The 22936-nt window shown below is 50.4% G+C and overlaps 1 protein-coding gene across 4 annotated transcripts in view; it reads left to right on the top strand.

Moving 5' to 3' along the window:
* Positions 1–22936, top strand: part of PECAM1 (platelet and endothelial cell adhesion molecule 1) — a 53080-nt gene that overhangs the window by 25320 nt on the left and 4824 nt on the right. Inside the window, exons 8-14 of one of the 4 annotated variants that reach the window (XM_084748523.1) lie at positions 1030–1317; positions 2117–2224; positions 3147–3174; positions 4063–4136; positions 5615–5677; positions 13264–13320; positions 21107–21129. In XM_084748523.1, coding sequence (XP_084604649.1) covers positions 1030–1317; positions 2117–2224; positions 3147–3174; positions 4063–4136; positions 5615–5677; positions 13264–13320; positions 21107–21129 — 641 coding nt within the window. The remainder of the gene's footprint in view (positions 1–1029; positions 1318–2116; positions 2225–3146; positions 3175–4062; positions 4137–5614; positions 5678–13263; positions 13321–21106; positions 21130–22936) is intronic. The other 3 variants (XM_084748524.1, XM_084748525.1, XM_084748526.1) reach the window with 3 other exon arrangements.

Below are 22936 nucleotides of genomic sequence, written 5' to 3'. Positions count from 1 at the left end.
CATAAATGAACAAATTAAATAGAACAGAAAAGCCAGGCACAATGGTGCATGCTTGTAAACCCAGCACTCGGGGAGGGAGAGGCACGTGGATCACTGTGAGTTTGAGGCCAGCCTGGTCTACAAAGAGAGTCCAGCACAGCCAAGGCTACACAGAGAACCCCTGTCTAAAAAATAGCAATAATCAACATCAATAACAAAAGCAGAAGGATGGCAGGTAAACTTGAGGGGTAGCAAGGAAACGGGGCTGTGAAAGGGGAAAAGGGAGGAAACCAGGCTAAGTACCACACATCTTTTTTAAATGTTTGTTTATTTTTATGTGCATTTGGTGTTTTTCCTTCATGTATATCTGTGTGAGGATGCCAGATTCCCTGGACCCAGAATTACAGACAGTTGTGAGCTGCCGTGTAGGGGCTGGGAATTGAACCTGTATCAGGTCCTCTGGAAGAGCAGCCAGTGCTCCTAACCACTGAGCCATCTCTCCAGTCCGTGTGCCACACACATCTTTGTAAGCAGAAAGGCAGAGAGAAATCATTCAAACACACACACACACACACACACACATACACACACACACACACACCTATGCACACACACACATGCACATGAGCACACGTGCCCATAACTCCAAGGAGTGGCCAGTCATGCTCAAGGTGGGAGGGCAGGGCATGTCCCTAGTGTCTTGTGTTTTTCCAGTGAATGAGGGCAGGAGGTGTCTGCTGCTGTCCTCTTGGTACAATCAGGTGGAGGTGGAGGTGGAGGTGAATAGAAGCAGACTCAAGTCTTTAGCCTAGGGGGAAAAAAGCTGACAAAGAGAAGTGGCCATTCTGTGTTCCTTCTCTGTTCAACTCCCTTTCTCTCCCTCTTGGGCTTCTTGTGACTGGTGTCTGTCTGCATCTCTATGTTGCATGCTGGCCTGGAACATGAGATCCTTCTGCACGCCTCTCCCAAGTGCTGGGATAACCAGTGTGCGCCCCATACTTGCCTCTGCCCTTTCCTACTTCAGCCGCTAATGCATTGCCTGCTTTCCAGCCCCCGTGGACGAAGTTACAATCTCCATCTTGTCAAGTAGCGAGGTGGAGTCTGGGGCTGAAATGGTGCTTCGGTGCTCTGTGAAAGAGGGGACTGGCCCAATTACGTTTAAGTTTTATAAAGAAGGGGAGGACAGACCCTTCCACGAAGTCACCAAGAATGACACCGAAGCATTTTGGCACAAGACACAAACCACCAAGGAGCAGGAGGGACAGTATCATTGCACAGCCTCCAACAGAGCCAACCTTGCCAGGACCAGTGCCCGAAGCAAGATTCTAACGGTCAGAGGTGAGTCCAGGCCTCAAGTACCGTATGAGGCTGCCAAGGGGCAGAAAGCACACGCGTTGTCCTTTATAAAAGGGAGAGAAGTGGAGACTGGCTCATTTGAGTGAGCTAAGAGACCAGTGTCTAGCCGGGTGTGGTGGCACACATCTGTAATCCCAGCACCCGGGAGGCAGAGGCAGATGGATCTTCTGTGAGTTTGAGGCCAGCCTGGTCTATGAAATGAGTCTAGGACAGCCAAGGCTACGCAGAGAAACCCTATCTCAAAAAAATGGAAAGAGAGAGGGGGGGGCAGTGTCTGATTACCTACAATTGACAGAAACCCACTCAGACTACCTTGAGTGGAAAAGGAGATGCTTTTATATATAAAGAACTGAAAATATTTTATCCACTCCCAATTCCAAGTATGTGACAGAGAGACACCAGTTGACTCATACTGTGGTTTAAATATCCATTCTCGAACCACCTGTGTCCAAACACAGACATGTTTATAGGAGCCTAGCTGTGTGTTTGATTTGGAGAGTTCTGTAGAGACGGAGGAGGATGGAAGCAAATGGAGCGAACAACACCATGGCACAATTGGCTTGACACCTCCTTGAAGACCGTGGCTGACCATGACTTCTGGAAAAAGTCACCATCTCTGCCCCCCGGCTGAGTGCAGGAGCCCTCTCAGGCAGCCGCCAAAGCTATAGCTGCCATTTACAGGGACTGCGGGAGTGGGTGTGAGTTGCCGCTCGAATCTACTGTTATTTCTTGCTGGCAGGAGAAAAACATGTGCTTCCTTTTCTGTCTTTCCCACTTCCAGTCTTTCTTGCTCTCTGGAAGAGAGGGCTCATCGCGTTGGCAGTCATTGGCGTGGTCATTGCTGTCTTGGTAGTTGCGGCCAAATGCTACTTCCTGAGGAAAGCCAAAGGTGAGCACCTATCCACAGGTTGTCCTGCCCGGAGGACTATGACACTTCCCGGAGGAGGCCAGAGGGCAGCCGTGCGTTCTCCGCCCTGGGATGTCACCTTGAAAACGCAAGGTTCTGGCTTTGGTGGGAGTGAAACTTTTGCTGCTTATGAACATGTTGGGGTGGGGGGGTCTGGGTGACAGTACACCAGGTGTGGTCAGAAGAAGCCACACACACACACACACACACACACACACACACACGCACACACACACACACACACATACACACACACACACGAGAAAATTACATAGTCTCTAGCTGTACAGCCAAGAAAAGGGCGTGGGGGTGGAGCTCAGTGATGATAGCATTTTGGGAACATTTGCTCAGCATGCTCAAGTGCCTGGCCCATGGCAGCATGAAAACAAGCAAGCCACAACATCTAGGGGACCCTGCTTTCCCTTCCTTTCCTCTCACTATGAATATATATGATTACATCTGGCACACTCTCTCTCTCTCTCTCTTTCCCTACCCACCCAGACTGGCCTCAGCTGAGCTAAGGATGACCTTGAACTTTTTTTTTTTTTGGGAGGAAGAGGGTTTCAAGACACGGTTTCTCTGTGTTGCCCTGGCTGTCCTGTAGCTCACTCTGTAGACCATGCTGGCTTTGAACTCACAGAGATCTGCCTCCCGAGTGCTGAGATTAAAGGCGTGCACCGCCACTGCCCGGAGACCTTGAACTTCTGATCCTATGCCCCCACCTATGGAGGGCCAGGGTATAAGTCCACGGCTTTGTGCATGCTTGGCTCTACCAACTGAGATACAGCCCAGTTCCTCTTTTCTCCTTCATTTTTGTGGGTATTCAGGTTTTAGGGGAGTCAAGGGAGACACTGTTACTGTCCTGCATACTTACACTGACCTGGATGTTCTTTCTTTTTCAAAGCCAAACAGAAACCCGTGGAGATGTCCAGGTCAGTGTCTTTGTAAGAGGGGACAGTTGCTTTGTGTGCAGGGTGGATTTGTCTGCAAGCCCAGACTGCTTGTTAGGAGGTTGTTGGAGATTCTTGGCAAACTCATAAAGAATAAGAGCCTAGGTTCGTGTGTGTGTGTGTGTGTGTGTGTGTGTGTGTGTGTGTGTGTGGTGTGTGTGTGTATGTGTGTTTCTGTCTGTCTCTGTCGGAATATAGTTGGAAGATTGCCGACTATATTACACACTTAGAATAATAGAGTTGGCCTTTTTGTTTTTTGAAAAAAGAATTATTTAGTGTTTATTAAGTATACCGCTTTTTTCCTGAATATAAACCTGCATGCAGGAAGAAGGGACCAGATCTTATAGATGGCCGTGAGCCACCATGTGGTTGCTGGGAATTGAACTCAGGACCTCTGGAAGAGCAGCCAGTGCTCTTAACCTCTGAGCCTTTTTAAAAGAAAAAAAAAATTTTTTTTTAACCAGGCTAGAGAGATAACTCAACCTCTGCAGGCGCCCATACACTATACATTATGTACATGTGAACAACACACACACACACCTAAAAGTAACAAAAAATGTTTTTACATCCTTAACCTTTTGTTTTTGTTTTGAAACATAGTCTCACAGAGCCCCAGGCTGGCCTTAAATTCCTTATAGGCATGTCCTCCCATGACTAGCCTTTTGTGTCTTGCTATGTAGCCTTGGCTAGTCTCAAACTCCCAGCTGTTCTCCTGCCCCAGCCTCCCCAGTACTGTGATTACAAGTGTATAGTGGTCATATTTCTTCTTGCTTTCTCATGATTTTTATTTGATTTTGTTGGTTTGGGGATACAGGGAAAGTTGTTAATATATATTTCTCTCTCTCTCTCTTTCCTAATTTACCTGTGAAGGCCAGCAGCTCCACTTCTGAACTCCAACAATCAGAAGGTTTCTGAGCCCAGTGTGGAACCCAACCATTATTACGGTAAGGCCAACGCTTCATTTAATTACGAAGATTTTTACCAACTCAATGTAGGTGGGGTTGAGGTGGAAGAGGAAACTCTGGCTTCAAGCAGTTGGAAGATAAGCTAATAAAAAACCAAACAGAAGAGGAGAGCAGGACCTTGTCTGTTGTTAGCCTTCTGTGCTTCATTTCTTTGGAATGAAAAATGGAGACTAGCTGGGCCTCCAGCACTCGGGAGGCAGAGGCAGGTGGATCACTGTGAGTTCGAGGCCAGCCTGGTCTACAAAGTGAATCCAGGACAGCCAAGGCTAACACAGAGAAACCCTGTCTCAAAAAACCAAAAAAATAAATAAATAAAAATAAAGAGGGGCGGGGAGGCTGGAGAGATGGCTCAGAGGTTAGAGCACTGGCTGCTCTTCCGAAGGTCCCGAGTTCAATTCCCAGCACCCACATGGTGGCTCACAACCATCTGTAATGAGATCTGGTGTCTTCTTGTGGTGGGCAGGCACGCGTGTGGGCAGAATGCTGTGTAAATAATAAATAAATCTTAAAAAAAAAAAACAACAGAGAGAGAGAGAGAAATAAAATTCACAGAAAAAGAGAGCTTAAACTCTGAGGCAGCTGGATAATTACTCACCTCTCTTAGCGGCTCTGTCTTTATCTGCCTGATAGTAAAGTGTTTTCATTCAAAGATGCTAGCCAGTGTTCTGAGTGGTAATGTCTCCTAATCCATGTAGAAATGAGCAGTTAAACCAGGCTGTGGTGGCACAGGCCTTTAATCCCAGCACTCAGGAGGCTGAGGCAGGAAGACCAGGCATTCAAAGCCAGCCTCGGCTACCTAGCAAGTTCCAGGCTGCCTTGGGATACATGTGACCCTGTCTCAAGAGACAGCCACAATTAAAGGCAGGAGAGGTGCTCAGTGGTTAAGAGCACTGGCTGCTCTTGTCAGAGGACCCAGCTTCAGTCCCCACACACCGAGCGGCTCCCAGTCAAATGTCACTCTAGTCCCAGAGGCTCTGACACTGTCTTCGGCTCTCCTTGGGTATCTGACCCAAACAGCAGCAGGAGCAGCAGCAGCAGCAGCAGCAGCAGCAGCAGCAGCAGCAGCAGCAGCAATAGCCTGAGCTGAAAACAAAGTCATTTCCTGGGGGTGTCCACAGAGCCTGGAGATTTCATTATCCCAATGCCTGGGACGGGGGGAGGGTGAGTCTGGTCTTATGCCTACACACAGCACTCAAACGCGTTTCCATCGCCTTGAGACTGGGTGGGAGTTAACTGCTGGGGCCCATCCTTGGCTGGTTTCCGGTGCCTGTGAACCTGCTGAAGTCTTCCCACCCTGTACAAACTGGACCCTGGCGGAGGGTCTGCCCACATTCAGGTGACAGGAGTCAGAGAGGCCTCAGGGTCTGCTGCCCGGACCGCTGTAGGTTTACTGGACTGAAGCTCTGCAGAGGAGGAAGTGCTGTCTAAGCTCAAGGTGCTGTGATTCCTTTAAACAGACCCTCAGAGCCCGGAGGTGGAATACACAGAGGTGGAAGTGTCCTCCCGTGACCCTCACCAAGGTAAGCAGCCCTCATCAAATGGGCTGGTGGCTTACGCTCTGGATTTAGATGTGGATAGGCCCGTAGGAGTGTCGTGTACAGACTGTCTCTCAGAAGGGAGGTGGTCTGCGTGCCTACTAGCTGCACCTAAGTCTGGAGCTATAAAATTGTCATTGCGCCCTCAGCACTCCCTGGGAGCCGGGCAGGAACTAAGAGCTGAGCCCTCTTCTGCACTCTCCTCTGGAGGAGTCTTTGGGAGCAGCTCTCCCCATTCCTCTCCGGATGTCCAGGCCTTCTTTCAGAGGTCAGCCTCTGCCCAAATGTACCCTGTTCCTAGAACTGTGTGGACCAAAGGTGTGCCAGTCAAACTCGTGTTTAAAACCATGAATGTGGGGCCGGAGAGATGGCTCAGCTGTTAAGAACATACAGTGTTCTCCCAGGGACCCTGAGTTTGGTTCCCAGCACCTAATGTAACTCCAGCTCCAGGGGAGTCCAGTGCCCTCTTCTGGTCTCTTCAGGTACTGCACTCGCATTTTCAGGGAGCCCTTACCACCACCACACATACAACAACAACGAGCAATGTATATGCTCCTTGCTTTGTTGCTGTGACCAAATGCCTGACAGGACCAATTTAAGGGAGGAAGAGTTTACTTTGCTAATTTGCCATTGGACGGGATGCAGTTCTTCCTGGCAGGGAAAGTGACGGAAGCGACTAGGATGGGTTCTTACATTGTGTCCACTTAACACATGCTGCAACTCAGCTAGATAGATTTGTCTTTTTCGTGCAGCCTGGGACTGCGGCCCGTGACAGTGAGCCACCCACATTTAGGGTGGCTCCTCTTAACCTTGATTAACCTAGTTGGCTAGAAGCAAAACTCCTGGGGTGACTCTAAATCCATTCATGTCAGCACGAAGGTCACCCATCACAGAGGACTCTCCTCTTTAGAGGGATGTTTGGAGACAGTATAGAGTCCTTCTTTCACTGTGGCATTGGGTCTGTGCCTTAGCTTTTTTTTTCTTGGCTCTGTGGCTCACTCAAGGGCAAAGCTGCCTATAAGTTTCCATCTGCTTCAGTCTTGGGAGACTGATGCACAGTAGGCGCGGCACGGCAAATGCTGTTGACAGTTTTGGGCATGAGAAAACAATACACATCTCCTAACCTTCATTCCCCTTAGCCCACTCTGGGGTTCCTGTGTGCTTCAGGGAACTAGCCATCCCAAGACTTCCGGCCCTTGGAGGAAGCTCCTTGGGACCGTTGCCATCTGTCTCCCTTTGCGCCGAGGCTAAGGCTATGTGCTGGGTTCTCAGCCAAGCCGGCCCGGGCAGCTTTCCAGGCTGGGCCTGCCAATCGTTAGCTGGAGCCACATGGTGATGGCGTCCTGAGGCCACCTCTTACTCAGTGATTTAGGAGGAGTTCTGGAGCTTTTCTTCCTTCCCTTACCGAACGTGGTTCAAAGTACCACACCAGCATTTAGGTGCGTGAAACTTTCCAATTAGGGGGCACGCCCTGTCCTGCGCCACTGGCCTCTTTCCCATGGTCTCTGGTCAGAACTGTACCCAAAGGTGTGTTCTTAATGTGTTTAGCTAAATGGGACCTGTGGCATCCGTGTCCTGACTGGACCTGAGGGGTGGGGTACATGGAGGGGGCTTGTCTTTTATACAAGTGTTTCGCTCGTTTTGGTAACCAATAGCGATGAAGGCATAAAAGGCACCAGCCACTGTGCAAGACACTTAAGGCATGGCTGGTTTCTCCCAGGTGGAAGTCTAGCCTAAGCGGGAGCTGGGAAAGCTAAAGAACAGATGAATTCGGTGACTATAATTATTAGCGTGACTGGGTAGAGCCAGGTACCAGAGGATATGAAAGAATACTCCTTCTTTGGCCTTTTTTGGGCCACGCAAGAGGGCCTCTCTGAGAGCCATAGAGTAAACAGGGGCCGAAGGCTGTAAGGAAGGCAACTGCGTAAGGGCAGGGGCTGTTAGAAAGACTCAGGTATCCTTGTCAGGTCAGAGCTAGCTCATTTATGGCAATCTGAGTGTGGTGGTACAAACCTACACTCTGTCCCAAAGCTTGGGTGCGTGACCCAAGAGGGTCAAGAGTTCAAGGCCACCCAGGGCTATGTGAGACCCTGTCTTAAAAGTATCTGAAGGGAGGCTCACATGGCTGCAGAGACAAAAAGGGCAGGAGTGAAGCTAGGACAGGGTGATGGCTGGAGCACGGAGACCCCAGGGATTTTAGAGTTCTGTTCTGAGTGAAGGCGGGAACTTTTTGGAAGGCTTCAGGCTCGGGAATGGCTGGTTCTAAGCCTGAAGGGCTGGGGAGGCAGCCCACCAGAGGACTGCAGTTGGCATCTCAAGAACCCAAGCAAGTACTGGCTGGGAGGTGACGGCCCTCCTGGAATTCCAGTATTCCCCAAGAAGTAGACCGGGGCTTCCCAGGGCATTCTGGCTCCCTAAACCAGCTGTGTCAACATCTGGCCTCAATGAGTATGGTGAAGAACTAATTTTTTAATTGATAATCTCTTTTTTATACACTATATTCTTTTTTTTAATTTTTTAGTTAATTAACTTATTCAGATTACAACTCAGTTGTTATCCCATCATTTGTATCCTCCCGTTCCTCCCTCCCTCCCGCTTTCACCCTATTCCCCTCCCCTAGGTCTATGACTGAAGGGGACCTCCTCCCCCACTGTATGGTCATAGGCTATCAAGTCTCATCTTGGTAGCCTGCTTATTCTTTCTTTGAGTGCCACCAGGCCTCCCCTCCAAGGGGAGGTCATCAAATATGGGGCACCAGAGTTTATTATACACTATATTCTGATCAAGGTTTTTCCTCTTCCCTCCCAACTCTTCCCAGATGGTCCCCAAATTCCCTACCCACCCCAAATTCATACCCTTTCACACACACACACACACACATACACACACACTCTCTCTCTCTCTCTCTCTCTCTCTCTCATTAGAAAACAAACAAGCATCTAAAAGAATAGCATAAAATACAATAAAATAAGATGAGCAAACCAGAATGGGACAAAACAAACAAAAGCAAACCACAAGAGACATATACACACACACACAGAAGTCCCATGAAAACACAAAAGTGGAGAACTGCAGACGGTGACTGACTCTCCCTGTCAGCCTCAGACCTGCATATACATGCACACACGATTCCCACAACACACGTACCACACACGTGCGTGCGCACACACACACACCACACACATAGACATGTATATTAAAAAAACAAATTCAGGACCAGCAAGGACAATGGCTTGAAGAAGAGCAAGAACAGCAGCATAGACAGGTGTGCAGTCACCGTGTAAGAAATGAGGTTGGTAGGTGGAGGTGGGGCAAAGTGAAATGCCAGCGATGGAGGGCTTGGCCAGGACGAGGGAGCCAGAGCCCCCATGTCTCTTGTTGGAGTGACTGCGTGGACGGCTGTGGCGTTGGAGGGTGAGATCTGGTGTGGCTAGGTCATGTCTGAGAAGCCCTCCAGGCATCCAAGAGGAGGAAGCACAGGGCTGGGTCGCAGTGTCCAGTCTGTGTAGGCTGTGATAGAGGGACACTGTAGAGTTCTCAGAACCAGCTGACGCCGGTCCAGCCTGGCCTTGCAATATCCTCTAATCACTGTGCATCTTGGGGTTGGCAGCACAGGAAACAGCTTTCTTTTTTCCTAAGGGGGAAGGTTAGCATGAGGGCCGGATGACCAGAAACAAGGTGGCCCACAGAGCTTGTATGGAACATCCCACTTTGTTTTTTGTTCTTGACCTCCACATTCTTCAGAGCACACCAGTGGATGGTGAAGGGTGATGGCAAAGGACTCCAGGCAAAGGACACGGGGCACCAAATCCCTCCTCTCTGTCTGTGCAGAACACCCTGGAGTTCCCTACCACCATGGGCTCTGGCACCAGGCTGCTTCGATCCTCTCTCCTACAGTAGTCTAGCCGTGGGTCTGGGCAGGCAGAATTCTGAGGGTTGTGCACAATATTTGCTTGGGGTGGGGAGTGGGGTGCTGGGGGTTTAAGGAAGTTGAAGAGGAAAGAAGGAAGCATCAATGTCCCATGGGAAAAGCTCCACTTCCCATCCTTGGGATTGTGTCCTTGTATCTGGTGTTCTTTTGCTTTCTTGAGAGTGTAGGGGAATTAAATGGAGGAAGTGTGACAGTTCCTGGAATAGAGTGGGGCAGTGGTAATTGCCTCTGGCCTCCATCACCAGGCTCTGCTGCTGTCCCTGGTAGCCAAACTTTTAGTTACATTTCTCTGCTTGCACAAGTCACATAAGTTGCTAAGGCTCTGGGGGGGTGGGGTGGGGGAAGATTCTAGAATAAAGGTCATTTGGGTGGCAAGGGGGGGTATGTGAAACTTTAGAGGATGCAAGTTGCATTGACTTGTCCCGGCCTCTTCCTTATTGCATAAGGACGGTGAGGAACTCAGGCCTCACTGGTACTGGCCCCTTATCTTCTCCCAAGCAGGGACTAGGGCATTACCAGATGAAGAAAGGAGGGTCTCCCATCCTCCACAGTTGGAGGAGGCCTATGGGGACCGTAACCAGCTCTAACCCTGGCTGGAAGCTAACCCAGCAGTCACTGGGGACGGAGGAGGGCCGGAAGGAACTTATCAAATCCCAGGTTTCTGTCTGTTTGCTCTAAGGCTAATTGCTGGGAAAACCCCATGACGTGGAGACCTCCTTTCTCGGTTAACATGGAGAAAAACAGAAACCAAAATAGACACCCATCAGGAAACGCCTTTGACAGCTAAGGCAAACAGCCTGCTGGCCTGGCATAGTCATTAGCAGGCAGCCCCTGCTATGGGGACATAGGAGGAAGGACCATGACCTGCTGCACCCTGCCCTCCCCCCTTACTGAGCTGGGCAAAAACCAGGGGCAACCGTAGACTTTGAATAGTAGCCACCCCTGCTGCCCTGACTGACTTGAAGGAGGAACAAACTGAAGCCACTGAGATCCAGGGAGCATTAGAGAGTTGCCGTGGAAACCGTAGAGGTCTTCTGGACACCGCTACATGCTTGGGACAGCGGAGTTTACAAGCTGTCCAGACCACCCCCTCCCAAGCTTGGCTGCCCAGCTCAATCCCCGACCTCCGTACATCCCTTTCCTGTCCTAGCTCCATGTTGGGCTAGGGCAGAGGAAGAACAAACCATGCTTCTCATGGACAATATCTACAGTTATCTCAGTGTTATATTCAGTGTGCGTGCATGTGCGCGTACACGTGCACACACACACACACACACACACACACACACACACACACACACACACACCTGTGGTAGGATACACATGTCCCGGAGCACATGCAGAGGCCAAAGAGGATGTCAGGTGTCATACCCTATCACTCACCACCATATTCTTTTGAGACATAATCTCCCACTGTTCCTGGATCTAGGCTAGCAGCCAGCAAGCCCTAGTATTCCTTTCATCTGTACCCCGCCCCCTCGCAACATTGCTGGGGTTACAGGTGTCTACAGCTATGCCCCAGATTTTTTTATTTTTTATTTTTTGAGTGCTGGGGATTCCAGCTCAGATTCTTGTGTTTATACAGCAAGTGTTTTTTATCCACCGAGTCAGCTCCCCAGCTTTGTGGTACTTTAAGTTTGTTTCTGCCGAGGCTTGAACCCAGGGTCCTGTACATGCTGAGGGAGTGCTGTGCCACTGAGGCAAATCTTCAGCTCGTTAACACCCTTTGCACACCTGCCTTCCCTGAACCCCAGAGCTGCAGAAAGCCAGGACCAGATCTACATTTTCCCTGTCAGTGAATTCAGGCCACATAGGAGGTGTGTCCGGTCATGTTGAGGGAGCCTCTCTGGGTGTTTAGATGGCCCCACAGCAAGTTTGGGAGACCCCTGGAGTTCCCTTCTCTGCTTCCATAATTAGAATGTTGACAGTTGCATGGACTTCTGCTATCCCTTTTCAGGTCTCCTGGGCAGATGTCTTGCATGGGGGTGGGGGAGGGGTGGGGGTAGGGGAGGGGTAGGGGGGTGGGGAGTGAGAATGGGACCTCAACCACTTTCTCTATCACTGCACACAGTGTTGGAGACCCTCGGCAGCTATGGGAAGCCTGCGAGTGAGGGGGCATAAGCTCAGGCTTTCCTCTAGTAGAGCTTGGGATTTGCTGAGGCAGACAGATGTGGGAACAAAGAAAGTCAACAGGCTTTAGAGAGATGTCACCAAACTGCATGGGGTCACAGGAGCCCATGTGACTGCTCAAGGCACAGAGGAGAATCAGAACGCCAGTGTCTGGGGTCAGGGGCTCTACGCATATGGCTGTGGAGGTGATGTTTGTTCAGAGCTTTGGAACAGTGAGGTAAGAGAAAGGACAGGGTTAGCAACGGGAGTTGCTCAGGGGCCGGAGAAAGGAAGAGGTCACCGTAGGAGTGGCCTCACAGCACAGTGAGACCGTATCTGGTTTAGTTAGAATCCATGTGGTAGCCAGGCACGGTGGCGCACGCCTTTAATCCCAGCACTCTGGGCAGAGGCAGAGGCAGGCAGATCTCTGTGAGTTCTAGGCCAGGCTGGTCTACAAAGTGAGTCCAGGAACAGCCAAGGCTGTTACATAGAGAAGCCCTGTCTCATAAAACAAAACAAAACACAACTCCACGTGGCGGCACTCCATCTGCAATGAGGAGAGGATGCCCACATGGCCGTGTGGTGGTAGCAGGCCATCTCAGCATATGAAAGGACACTTCCTGGTCTCTCCTGCAGGCGACAGAAAGTGGGCATGTGTTCAGGTCTTGTCCTGCTTGCTCAAGATCTCTTGGTTATGGGTATGCGTGCATGTGTGAATGAGTCTAGATACTGTGCACAAGTGTGTGTCTGTATCTGTATGTACAGTGTGTGTGTGTGAGTGTACATAGTACTTGTGTAGACACATCCTTGAGTGCACTCCCCTGTGCAATACACGGGTAGCTGTGTCTTCTGTTCTGAAAGGCTCTAGCCCAGAGAACTACGGCCCTGGCTACGGGTTCAAGTCCATGCCGAGCTCCAAAAACACCAGCGTACCTGGGTGTAAACAAACAAAGCAATAAAACAATGCAAAACAAAAAACAAAACAAAACAAAACAAAAAAACTAATGCCAGGACAGGCCCCAGTGTGTTTCACTTAGAATCTGTTATAAGCCTAGATGTTGGCACCAAAGGTGGCCAGCCCAGCCGGCTCTATCTGCAAGTGCCATTGCCCCCACCTGATCTGTATGGCTGCTGCTGAATGCCAGGCTCCAACCCAGAGACCTCAGCGTCCAGTTATAATTCCTGGGATCCAGGATGGGTGTTTGGCTGCCCATACACTCACACAAAGTATGCACACACTGCACATACAAGGTCTCCGTGGCAGGGAGAGAAGGATGGGGCTGCTAGGCTAGGGACGACTTTGGGTCTGTTCAGAGTTCCCCTCCTTGGTGCCTCAGTTTCTCTCCGACGCCAGCATCCTCACACAGTGGCCCATGCTCCATCTCATGGAGCCTCCGGTTAGGTCAGGATCTTCTGAAGTTGGGAGACGGCATGTTCTGTGATGCTCCTGGACCAGGGGACTGTGGTGGCGGCAGTGGGCTGGCCTGGGGCTCAGAGGCAGCTACTGACCTGTGCCTGGTCCCTTTTCCAGCTCTGGGAAGGAGAGCCGCAGAGACGGTGTACAGTGAGATCCGGAATGCCGACCCTAGTGAGTGAGGGGCCCGAGATTCTTGGAACGGGAGGGTCCACGCTAGAATCACTGACGGGGCCTGAGGAGCGGGCAGGAGGTGAAAAGCCCAGAAGAGCATCAGTTCTCTTTTGGTTTTGGTTTGGTTTCGGTTTTTTGCCTTTTTGGTTTTTGAGACAGGATCTCTCTGTGTGCATCCCTGGCTGTCCTGGACTCAGTTTTTAGACCACAGTGGCCTCAGACTCACAGGGATCCACCTGCCTCTGCTTCCCAAGTGCTGGGATTAAAGGCATGGGCCACTGTGCCTGGCATTTTGTTTTTGTTTTTGTTTTTGTTTGTTTGCTTGCTTGTTTTTGTTTTGCTTTGCTTTTGTTTTAAGAGACAGGGTGTTTTTGTTTTTGTGTGTGTGCAGCCTTGGCTGTCCTGGAAGTTATTTTGTAGACCACGCTGTCCTGGAACACATAAATCCTCCTGGTTCTGCCTCCCTGAGTACTGGGATTAAAGAGGTGCACCACCGCTGCCTGACAGAGCACCAACTCTTATATCAGGGTCTGGCCATTTCCCTCCTACCACCCTTAAGACTACATACGCACAGGCGGTATAAGACACTTGCCCAAAGACTCCACGTTCCTCACCACTGAGTTGTGCTGTCTTTGGTTGGAAGGAAGGCGCTGACAGGATAGTCTTTTTCTTTATGCTTCTGGATTTCTGCTTGGGGCCTTGCAAATGAGACAAACCAACAAGGGATAGGCAAACTGGGTTGCTTAACGTGCAGAAGAAATATCAGTGAGGAAATGACTCATAAAGGGGATTAGAGGGTGGAGGCTTATACAACTGCTTAACCACAATAAACATTTATATAGAAATGACAAGATGCTGAGCCTGGCAGCACATGCCTGCAATCCCAACACGGGAGAGGCAGAGGCCGGAAAGTCAAATCTTGCCCGCCATTGTGTATATATCAAGCTCAAGAGTAGCCTGGCTCCATGAGACCTGCCTTTAAAAGATGGAGGGACAGCCAGGCGTGGTGGTGCACGCCTTTAATCCCAGCACTCAGGAGGCAGAGGCGGGTGGATCGCTGTGAGTTCGAGGCCAGCCTGGTCTATAAAGTGAGTCCAGGACGGCCAAGGCTAACACAGAGAGACCCTGTCTCGAAAACCAAAAAAAAAAAAAAAAAAAAAAGATGGAGGGAGAGAGATTAATGAGGAGCTGGAGGGACCACTCAGCTGCTAAGAACACACAGGTCGCTCTTGTAAAGGAAAGGGTTCGGTTCCCAGCACCCACTTGGTGTAACTTCAATTCCAGGGAACCGGACACCCTCTTCTGGCCTCCAGAGGTGCTAGGGATGCACATGGCACACAGATATACATGCAGGGAAAACACCCATACATGTAAAGTTTTTTTAATTTAAATTTAAAAAGAGGAGAGCCAGGCATGGTGGTGCCCACCTTTAATCCTAGCACTCAGGAGGCAGAGGCAGGCGGATCGCTGTGAGTTCGTGGCTAGCCTGGTCTACAAAGTGAGTCTAGGGCAGCCAAGGCTGCACAGAGAGGGAGGGCGGATTATTTGGCCTATGCTTCCACATCACAGTCCGTCACTGAGGGAAATCGAGGCAGGGACTCAAACAGGGCAGGAACCTGGAGGCAGGAGCTGATGCCAAGGCCACGGAGCCATGCTTGCTGCTTACTGACTTTCCCCTCATGGCTTGCTCAGTCTGTTTTTGTTGTTGTTGTTGTTGTTTTTCAAATAAAACCCCAGACCACCTGCCTAAGGTTGACACCACCCACAGTGGGCTGAGTCCCCCCCCCACTTCAATCATTGCTCAAGTAAATGCTTCCCTGTAGGCAATCTGACAGAATCATTTTCTCAGCTGAAAGTTCCTCTTCCCGTATGACTCTAGCTTGCTTGTGCCATGTTGACATCAACCTTAACCAGCATAGACACCTTCTCTGTGAGATGGGGGGATGGGCTAGAGTCTATTAAAACTCAGATCGCCTGATCCGCTTCCAGCCCTGAGTGTCTGAGCCCACTAGGTTGAAGAATCGGCATTTCTCACCACCCGCGTGTCTGCTGTTGGCCTAGGCGGACCTGGGGACTCTCCACTTTGAGAGCCAGTCTGTGGGTGCTGTGATTTGTGTCACATTCATCCTTCTCCTGGGGTCTCCCTGGCTCCCCAAGCATCATTGGAGTGATTGGCCAGGGACAGCTGAGAGAGGAAATCTAGAAACACACTCTGTGTGCCCAGGGGGTCACATAGAAGCAAAGCGGGTAGCTGGCTGGGTCTAGGCCTGGGTCTTAGCAGACGCTGCCCTCTCATGCTCCTTGTTGTCTTCCAGCCTCTCTAGTGTTGGCTGGGGAAATGGCTCAGAGGGCGTAGTTTTGGCTCTTAACCCCCTTTTCCCTTGAGAGATTGAAAGGAAAGCCACTCCCCCAGCTAAGCAGAAGGGCGTGGATGAGACTGCCTCCAAGAAGAGGCCAGGGAAGTGGCCCTTGGAGAGATCTGGGGGGGGAGGGGGGGACACGGTCACAAAGAGCTGGGAGGGAGCTTGCAAGTCAGGGGAGGGGCGCGCTATTTGCAGTCTTGGCTTTTGACCTTACGCTTAACTTCTTTTCTTGTATTGTTATAACTATACATTTTAGCCATTTTCAGGTGGCTAACTTAGTGTCCTGTAAGTCCCTTCACGCTGTGGACAGCCATTGTTCCCACCACTCATCTCCAGAATCTTTCCATCTCTCCAGTTCCTTAACCAGTAACTCCATCCCCAGCCCTTGGTCACCACCATTCCAACCCTGTCTGTGACTTTGGCCAAGCTCAGCTCCATCTGTCACATGAAGGGGACTGAACAGCTACTGTAATCTCTCTTATAACCACAACACTTGGGGAGTCCCAAGGTTGCACTGGCAAGATGGCGCAGTGGGTGAAGGCCCGTGTCAGCAAGCCAGATGATCTGAGTTCGATCCCTGTGATTCACACGGCGGGAGGAGAAACTGAACCCTGAGGGTTGTCCTCTGAGCCCCCAAATTAGCAGTGGGGCACATGCACCTTATCACCCAGATTGAGTAAGTAAATGAAATAAAAATAAATAAATTCCTGGCAAGTGGTGGCACACACCTTTATTCCCAGCATTCCTGAGGCAGAGGCAGCCTGATCTCTGAGTTTGGGAGCCAGCCTGGACTACAGATAGCTACCACTATACAGAAATCCTGTCTTGAAAGAAAAAAGGAAAAACTGGGCACAGTGGTGCACCCCTTTAATTCCAGTACTCGGGAGGCAGAGGCAGACAGATCTCTGTAGGTGCAAGTCTAGCCTAGTCTATAAAAAAGCTCCAGGCCAGTCAGCACCACTAAACCAAACCAATTAATTAATTAAAATAATAATTAATTAAAATAGTTTCAAGTTCCTGGCATTTGGAAATGGAGACATTTCCTCAGCCTTGGCAACTCTAGCCCTGCCCACCTGGACGTGTGGGGTATAGTCACTTTAAGGACTAATCCAATTCTAATCCTTAACTCACCCTCACTTCTCCCTTGACAGTAAGACCCTGTAGATATTTGCAGGAAGTCCTGGACCTTAGGTTTGGCCTTTCTGCATTCTCTGGAGTGCACGTTGGCCAGAGTCCATCCTAGATGGTTCTTTGTGCCGCTGTAATGGAGAACACCATAGCAGGGTCCTCTGGCTTTGGCTCTGGTCTCATCAGACAGATGGACAGAGTGACCCTGGCATAGGAGAGTTGTGGAAAATAAAAAGGCTGTTATTGTTTACTGTTAATCCATAGATTATTACGGTGGTTATTATTTAACCTGCTACCATATCAGCAAAAGACACAGACACCTGAAAGATTTTTTAAAATTTAATTTGAAAGATTCTTTTAAATTAAATTTTATTTTATGTGCGTTGGTATGAGGGTGTCAGATCCCTTGGAACTGGAGCTGCCATGTGGGTGCTAAGACCTGAACCTGGGTCCTCTGCAAGAACAGTCAGTGCTCTTAACCCCTGAGCCGCCTCTCCAAGCCATTATGTTTTCTTTTATATTACTTGCCTGAGGTTAGGATTTACAAGCCTCAGTCATCAGCTCTAGTTAGGGTTTATGAATGAAGTGCCTTTACCAGAGAAGGGAGAAGTCATGTGTTTGTGTGTCAGTGAGCAGTAGTGAGCTGTGCGGGAGAATAGGCCAGGTCAAGGCTGGGTACATTTCTATCTGTCATTTATCTAGGACAAGCTTACTCTCGGCTCCATTAACCTCAGACTTCACGCAGGATAATCTGTGATACACCTGAAGTCTGGGGGGGGGGGCGTTGTTTTGTGGTGGTGGCCTGTGGTGCTGGGGAGATGGCCCCCAGGGCCTCAGGCATGTGAGCTAGACGCTTTCCCTTTGAGTTACATGCCCAATGCTGCAGACATTTTTTTTTTCTCGCGCCAGGGTTTTGCTGTGTAGCCCTGGCTGTCCTGGACTCGCTATGTAGACCAGGCTGGCCTCGAACTCACAGTGATATGCCTCCCTCTGCCTCCTAAGTACTGGGATAAAAGGGGTGCGCCACCACACCCAGCTCGCTGCAGACATTTTTGGGTGCTACAGCTTGGTGCAGGGAGAGCAGGCCAGATGAACCTGGTGGGCAGAAGCCAGGGATGCTGTCAAACATCTCACAGCACAGTCGTCTCTCCAGAGAGTTCCCAGCCGAGGAACACGGAGAAGCCCCGGCTTAGAGGATGCCATCTTCTCTGACTGTCCACAGGGAGAGCTCCCTCAGACACCAGCTCTTGCTTTCCCTGTGTCCACCTCGGGAGCTGACCAGGGCACTTGCCACCTATACCTCTGGCTAAGTCTTGCTCTCGGCTCCAGCTCTGAGTTAGACAGGCACCCCCACTCCACACTCAGGCCAACCACTCAGCCTTCCTACACTCCTGCTTTCCTTCTGCCTGGAATTCGGACTTGAGGGGTCTTTCCTTTTCACCGTCTTTTCTGTTCCCTTCCCCACTCCAGCCGACTCCATCCCGTTTTCTTTCTGTCTCTAAGACAGTTCAAATTACACTCCAACTCCTAGGCCTCCCATCTGAGCCTCCCTAGACCTGGGATTACAACTGTGCAGCACCACCCAGCCCAGGATGTTTGCATGGGGTGGGGAGGGTGCAGCGCAGAAGTCTCTAGTCTTTCCCACATTCTCTACCACTCCCTCTAAGAGTGACTGGGCTGAGTATAGCCAGCACAGAAGGCGCATCAGGAAAGAGCTGAATCTGGGCATCATGGCACTTGAGAGGCTGAGGCAGGAGGATTGCTGCAAGTTTGAGGCCAGACTGGACCAGGGTAAGACCCTGTATCAATTTAAATCAAGGAGGAGAGAGGCCTTTGGGGCAAGAAGCTATGGTGGATAAGGGTAGAGCACTCTCCCAGCACTGCCTCTCCTCGGCTTCACCTTGGCCTTCGAAGCTTCTAGAACTCTGAGGAAAAAAAAATAAGTATGTTGTTTCTACATTTTAAAAAGGGGGTGGGGATGAAGGGAGGGGGCCTCCTGGCTAAGTCCCCTCTGAAGGGAGAGACGAGCACTTGAAAGACGGCTCCCACCCATCCTGTGTGGCCCAAAGCCAGCCAGGCCAGCAGGTACTGCCAGGGTGGCACTTCCTCCCTGAACATGCAAGATGAGGAGGGGAAAAAAAATAAAAATAAAAAAGACCTTAATGCCACGCCCCCTGTATGATGCAACCCACCAAAGAAACAAAATCTACAAGTCAGAACAGACCTGCCTTCCCATCAGGATCGCCCCAGATACGGAGTTTTAGCATTTCCTGTTTGTGTCTGATCACAGAGAACGTGGGCATGGTGGGAGAGACCAGAGCAAAGGGCTTGTCTCTCCTTGTGTGTAGACCTGGGCCAGGAGGAGCTGTCATGGCCTCCCTCAGTGACACAATGACTGCTTTGTGCCCGGGCTGACTTATATATATATAGGAGCCCAAGTACCTTCAGCCCAGCTAGGGTAGAAGTGGGGTCTCCTGACGACGACCACTCTTGTTCCTTCTAATGGGGAACAATGAAATATTATAAGATGGGGTTCCAAGGGCAGGTAGACTTGGGGAAAGAAGGCAGAGTTTCATTTGTTTTTTTGAGACAAAGTCTGGAACTCTTGGTAATCCTCCTGCCTCACATCTTGAGTTGCCTCCACCTCCCTAATGCCAGACGTTACAGGCCTGTACGGCCACAGCAGTTTAATTCGATCCCGGAGGGGTCAAACCCAGGGCTCCATGCATTCTAGGCAAGTACTTTACCAGATATAATGCACCCTTGTCCTCGGCTTTCTCAGGGTGACCTCTACCACCTGTAAGAGCAGCCACCACCACCACCACCACCTCGCCGCCCAGCACCCCACGGAGCCTTCTCCCAGAGAACAGATAAGATGCCCATTGCTACTGTTTCCACAAGACCATGTATTCAGTGGGCTGTCTGGAGAATCAGCTTCCACACTGTCTCCTGGGTGGGTGGGGCCTGGTCCTGTGCAGAAAGGCAGGTCACCCCCTCCCTTCATGCCACCAGCACATGCCATGGCGCTAACCTTCCGTGCAGAGCTTCCCGCTCCCCTTGGCTTTCTCACTCTCTCCACTTCCAGCCTTTTGGCAAAGGCCACGTGCACACCATTGGCCTGGCCGGGCAGCCAGGCACAGTATGCTTTCTTGCAGGTCAAGATGAGCCTCACCTGGGGATTGCTGGCCCCACCCTCGGGCGGTTTGGCCATGGATGCCAAGAGCCTGAGCTGTCCTCATGGCTCCTGTTCCTCCAGGCTTGTTCCCAGGAATGGGCAGACAAAACAGAGGCAACTATGGGACTAGCTTGGCTGCCAAAGAGGATATTGGCAACATTATTTATTTTTTAAATAGCAAAAGTCTGGAAAGAACCTCTCTTTGTTTTTTAAATTTAGTTTATGCTTATGAATGCCCTGTCTGTATGTATGTCTATATACCACATGTGTGCCTGCTGCCTGAGGAGCTCAGAAGAAGGTGCTTAAGACTGAACTTATAGATGGTTGTGAGCCACCATGTACGTGCCAGAAATGGAACCCAGGTCCCCTGTAAAGGGCAGCCAGTGCTCTTAACCACTGAGCCATCTCTCCAGCCCTAGAATGTAACTTTTTAAAGAAGCAAGTAAGTAATCAGTTGTGTAGCCACGTGAATGTAGGTACTTGGACAATTGTGTTTGAAAAGCTACTTGAAAGTTCTTCTGAAACCACATGTACATGACAGGATAGGGAAGAAGACATCATGGGCCTTCTCATCATGACTTTCTTTGACCCTCCCCACAGTCTGCCCAGAACACTGCTGGGGGAGGAGCAGGAGAGGCCAATGGTCTGTGGAGGGTGGACGCAGAGATCACTTTGATTTGCAACTTTCTAATTTCCTGTTATTTTCTATTTTTTTCTCTACTTATTAAAAAAAATTTTTTTAAGTAAGGTATGGTGGCGCACACCTTTAATCCCAGCACTCGGGTGGCAGAGGCAGGTGGATCGCCGTGAGTTCCAGGCCAGCCTGGTCTACAAAGTGAGTCCAGGACAGCCAAGAGTACACAGAGAGACCCTGTCTCGAAAACCAAAAAAAAAAGCAAAGCAAGCAAAGGAAAATGTCAAATAACATTCCAGGGCCTATGGCATAGCCTAGAAGATCCCAGAAGCTTGCCTGGAAACCAGAGGCCCATCAGCAGAGGGTCTGAGGCCCCTTCTGCTCTGGTGTCCCCTCCCTCCTGCCTTGCTCGGCTCTCGCAGCAGTTCCAATGTGGGGCAGCACTGGACCCTGTGGGCTCACCACTGTGCTGTCTTTGTTTTGCAGATTTCAAGGACAACAGACATTCTGTAAGTACACAGCTCATACACACCCTGTTAAAAAAAAAACCCGGCTCCCCGCAGCCTGGTAGCTCAGGCAGGAACCCCCACACTGAGGGCCGTTGTGGACGTCTGAGGCCATCCTAGACCACAGAACCGTTTTTTTCAGGATGTCCTGGGCTATGGAGTATGACTGGTTTTTGTTGCTGTTGCTTTACAAAAGTGTTCTGCAGGAACAGTGAGCTATTTCCCAATTTGCCCAGGGTCTGCTTCCCGCTAAGGCTCCACACTACTTCATTCTACCTGGCCTGGCCTGTTGAGGCCAGGAACCCTGTCCCCTCCAGCAGTCTAAGCCGGGACCACTCTATTATTATTTATTTATTTATTTATTATTATTATTATTATTATTATTATTATTATTATTATTATTATTATTATTATTATTTTGAGACAGGGTTTCTTTGTGTGTAGCCCTGGCTGTCCTGGACTCATTTTGCAGATCAGGCTGGCTTCAGACTCACAGCGATCCACCTGCCTCTGCCTCCCGAGGGCTGGCATTAAAAGGCAGCTCCACTCCTGGTTCTCTCTCTTTCTGTTCACCCCCATTGCAACTCTGCCTACTTAGGGAGAGGGACCCTGGGAATCCTCCCAGGCGCTCTTTTAATAGGAAAGGCAGAGCCAGGGCTGGGAGGAGGAGGAGGAAGAGAAGAGAGAGAGAGATGGAGAGAGGAAAGGAGGGCCTGGGGAGAGTGCTCAGTTGGTACTTACACAAGAATCTGAGTTTAACCCTTAGACCCCAACGTGAAAACTTCAGGTGTGGTGCTACACTCGCCTACACTCCCAGTCCTGGGGAGGTAGAGACAGGGAGATCCCGGAGCTTGCTGACTAACTAGTCTAGCTACCTTGTTACGCTTGAGGCCAGTGAGACACCCTGCTGAAAGAAAGGAAGGAAAAAAAGAAAAGGAAAAAAAAAAAAGATGAGCAGTCCTTAAGGAATGATGTCTGAGGCTGACCTCTGGCCTCTATACTTACATGCACACACGCACATAGGAACATGCGCACACACGCACACAGGAACACACACAATAAAGGTGGGAAGGAGGGAGGGGGAGGGTTTTAAGCGCAACCCATGTGGAACCCGGTGCCTTCCGGTTCCCAGCCTGCCTGTGGGGACCCAGCAGCACTGGGGTTAACAGAGCAGCTATTATCTTCAAAAATGAGGAACTGGGGCCTCTCAATTAGTCTTTGGGGTCCGGGAGAAACTTCCAGCAAGACTTCTGCAGCCGTCACTGGGGGCCCCTGGCTTCCTTTGTTTTGCTGGGCCTGAATTCTTGTTAAACAGAAATTCATTATGCTCTTGACGGACAGGAAGGTGTGGACATTCTTTGTGTGGGGGGAGGCTATCCGCTTAAGGAGAAGAGGAGTGAACCGACCCGGCCATCTTTTTCCTAGCCTTCACCCGTTTAGGCTTCTGAAAGCACTCTTGTGTCGGGACAAGAGAGCCCGCTTCATAGATGAAGAAATGGACGTCTGGCTTGGTAAAACAGCTTGCCCAGAAATCACCCAGAGCTAGAAACAGAGGTCAAGTCTCCAAAAGCCCTGGCCTGTGCTCTGTCCTCAGTGTTAAGAAGTGACCTGAAGCCAGGCATGGTGGTGCACACCCTTAAACCCAGCACTCCAGAGGCAGAGGCGGGCGGATCCCTGTGCGGATCCCTGTGAGTTCACGGCCAGCCTGGTGCGCAGCCCCCTCTAGGCCTGAGTTCCAGGACAGCCAGGGCTCTATGACACAGCGAAACCCTGTCTGGGGATCGGGGGAGGAAGAAGTGACACGGCTGTT

Source organism: Acomys minous (genome assembly GCF_964271855.1).
Source record: "Acomys minous genome assembly, chromosome: 12".
Lineage (NCBI taxonomy): Eukaryota > Metazoa > Chordata > Mammalia > Rodentia > Muridae > Acomys > Acomys minous.
Note: the sequence above shows the minus strand (reverse complement) of the source record. Positions and strands in the feature narration are given on the sequence as shown.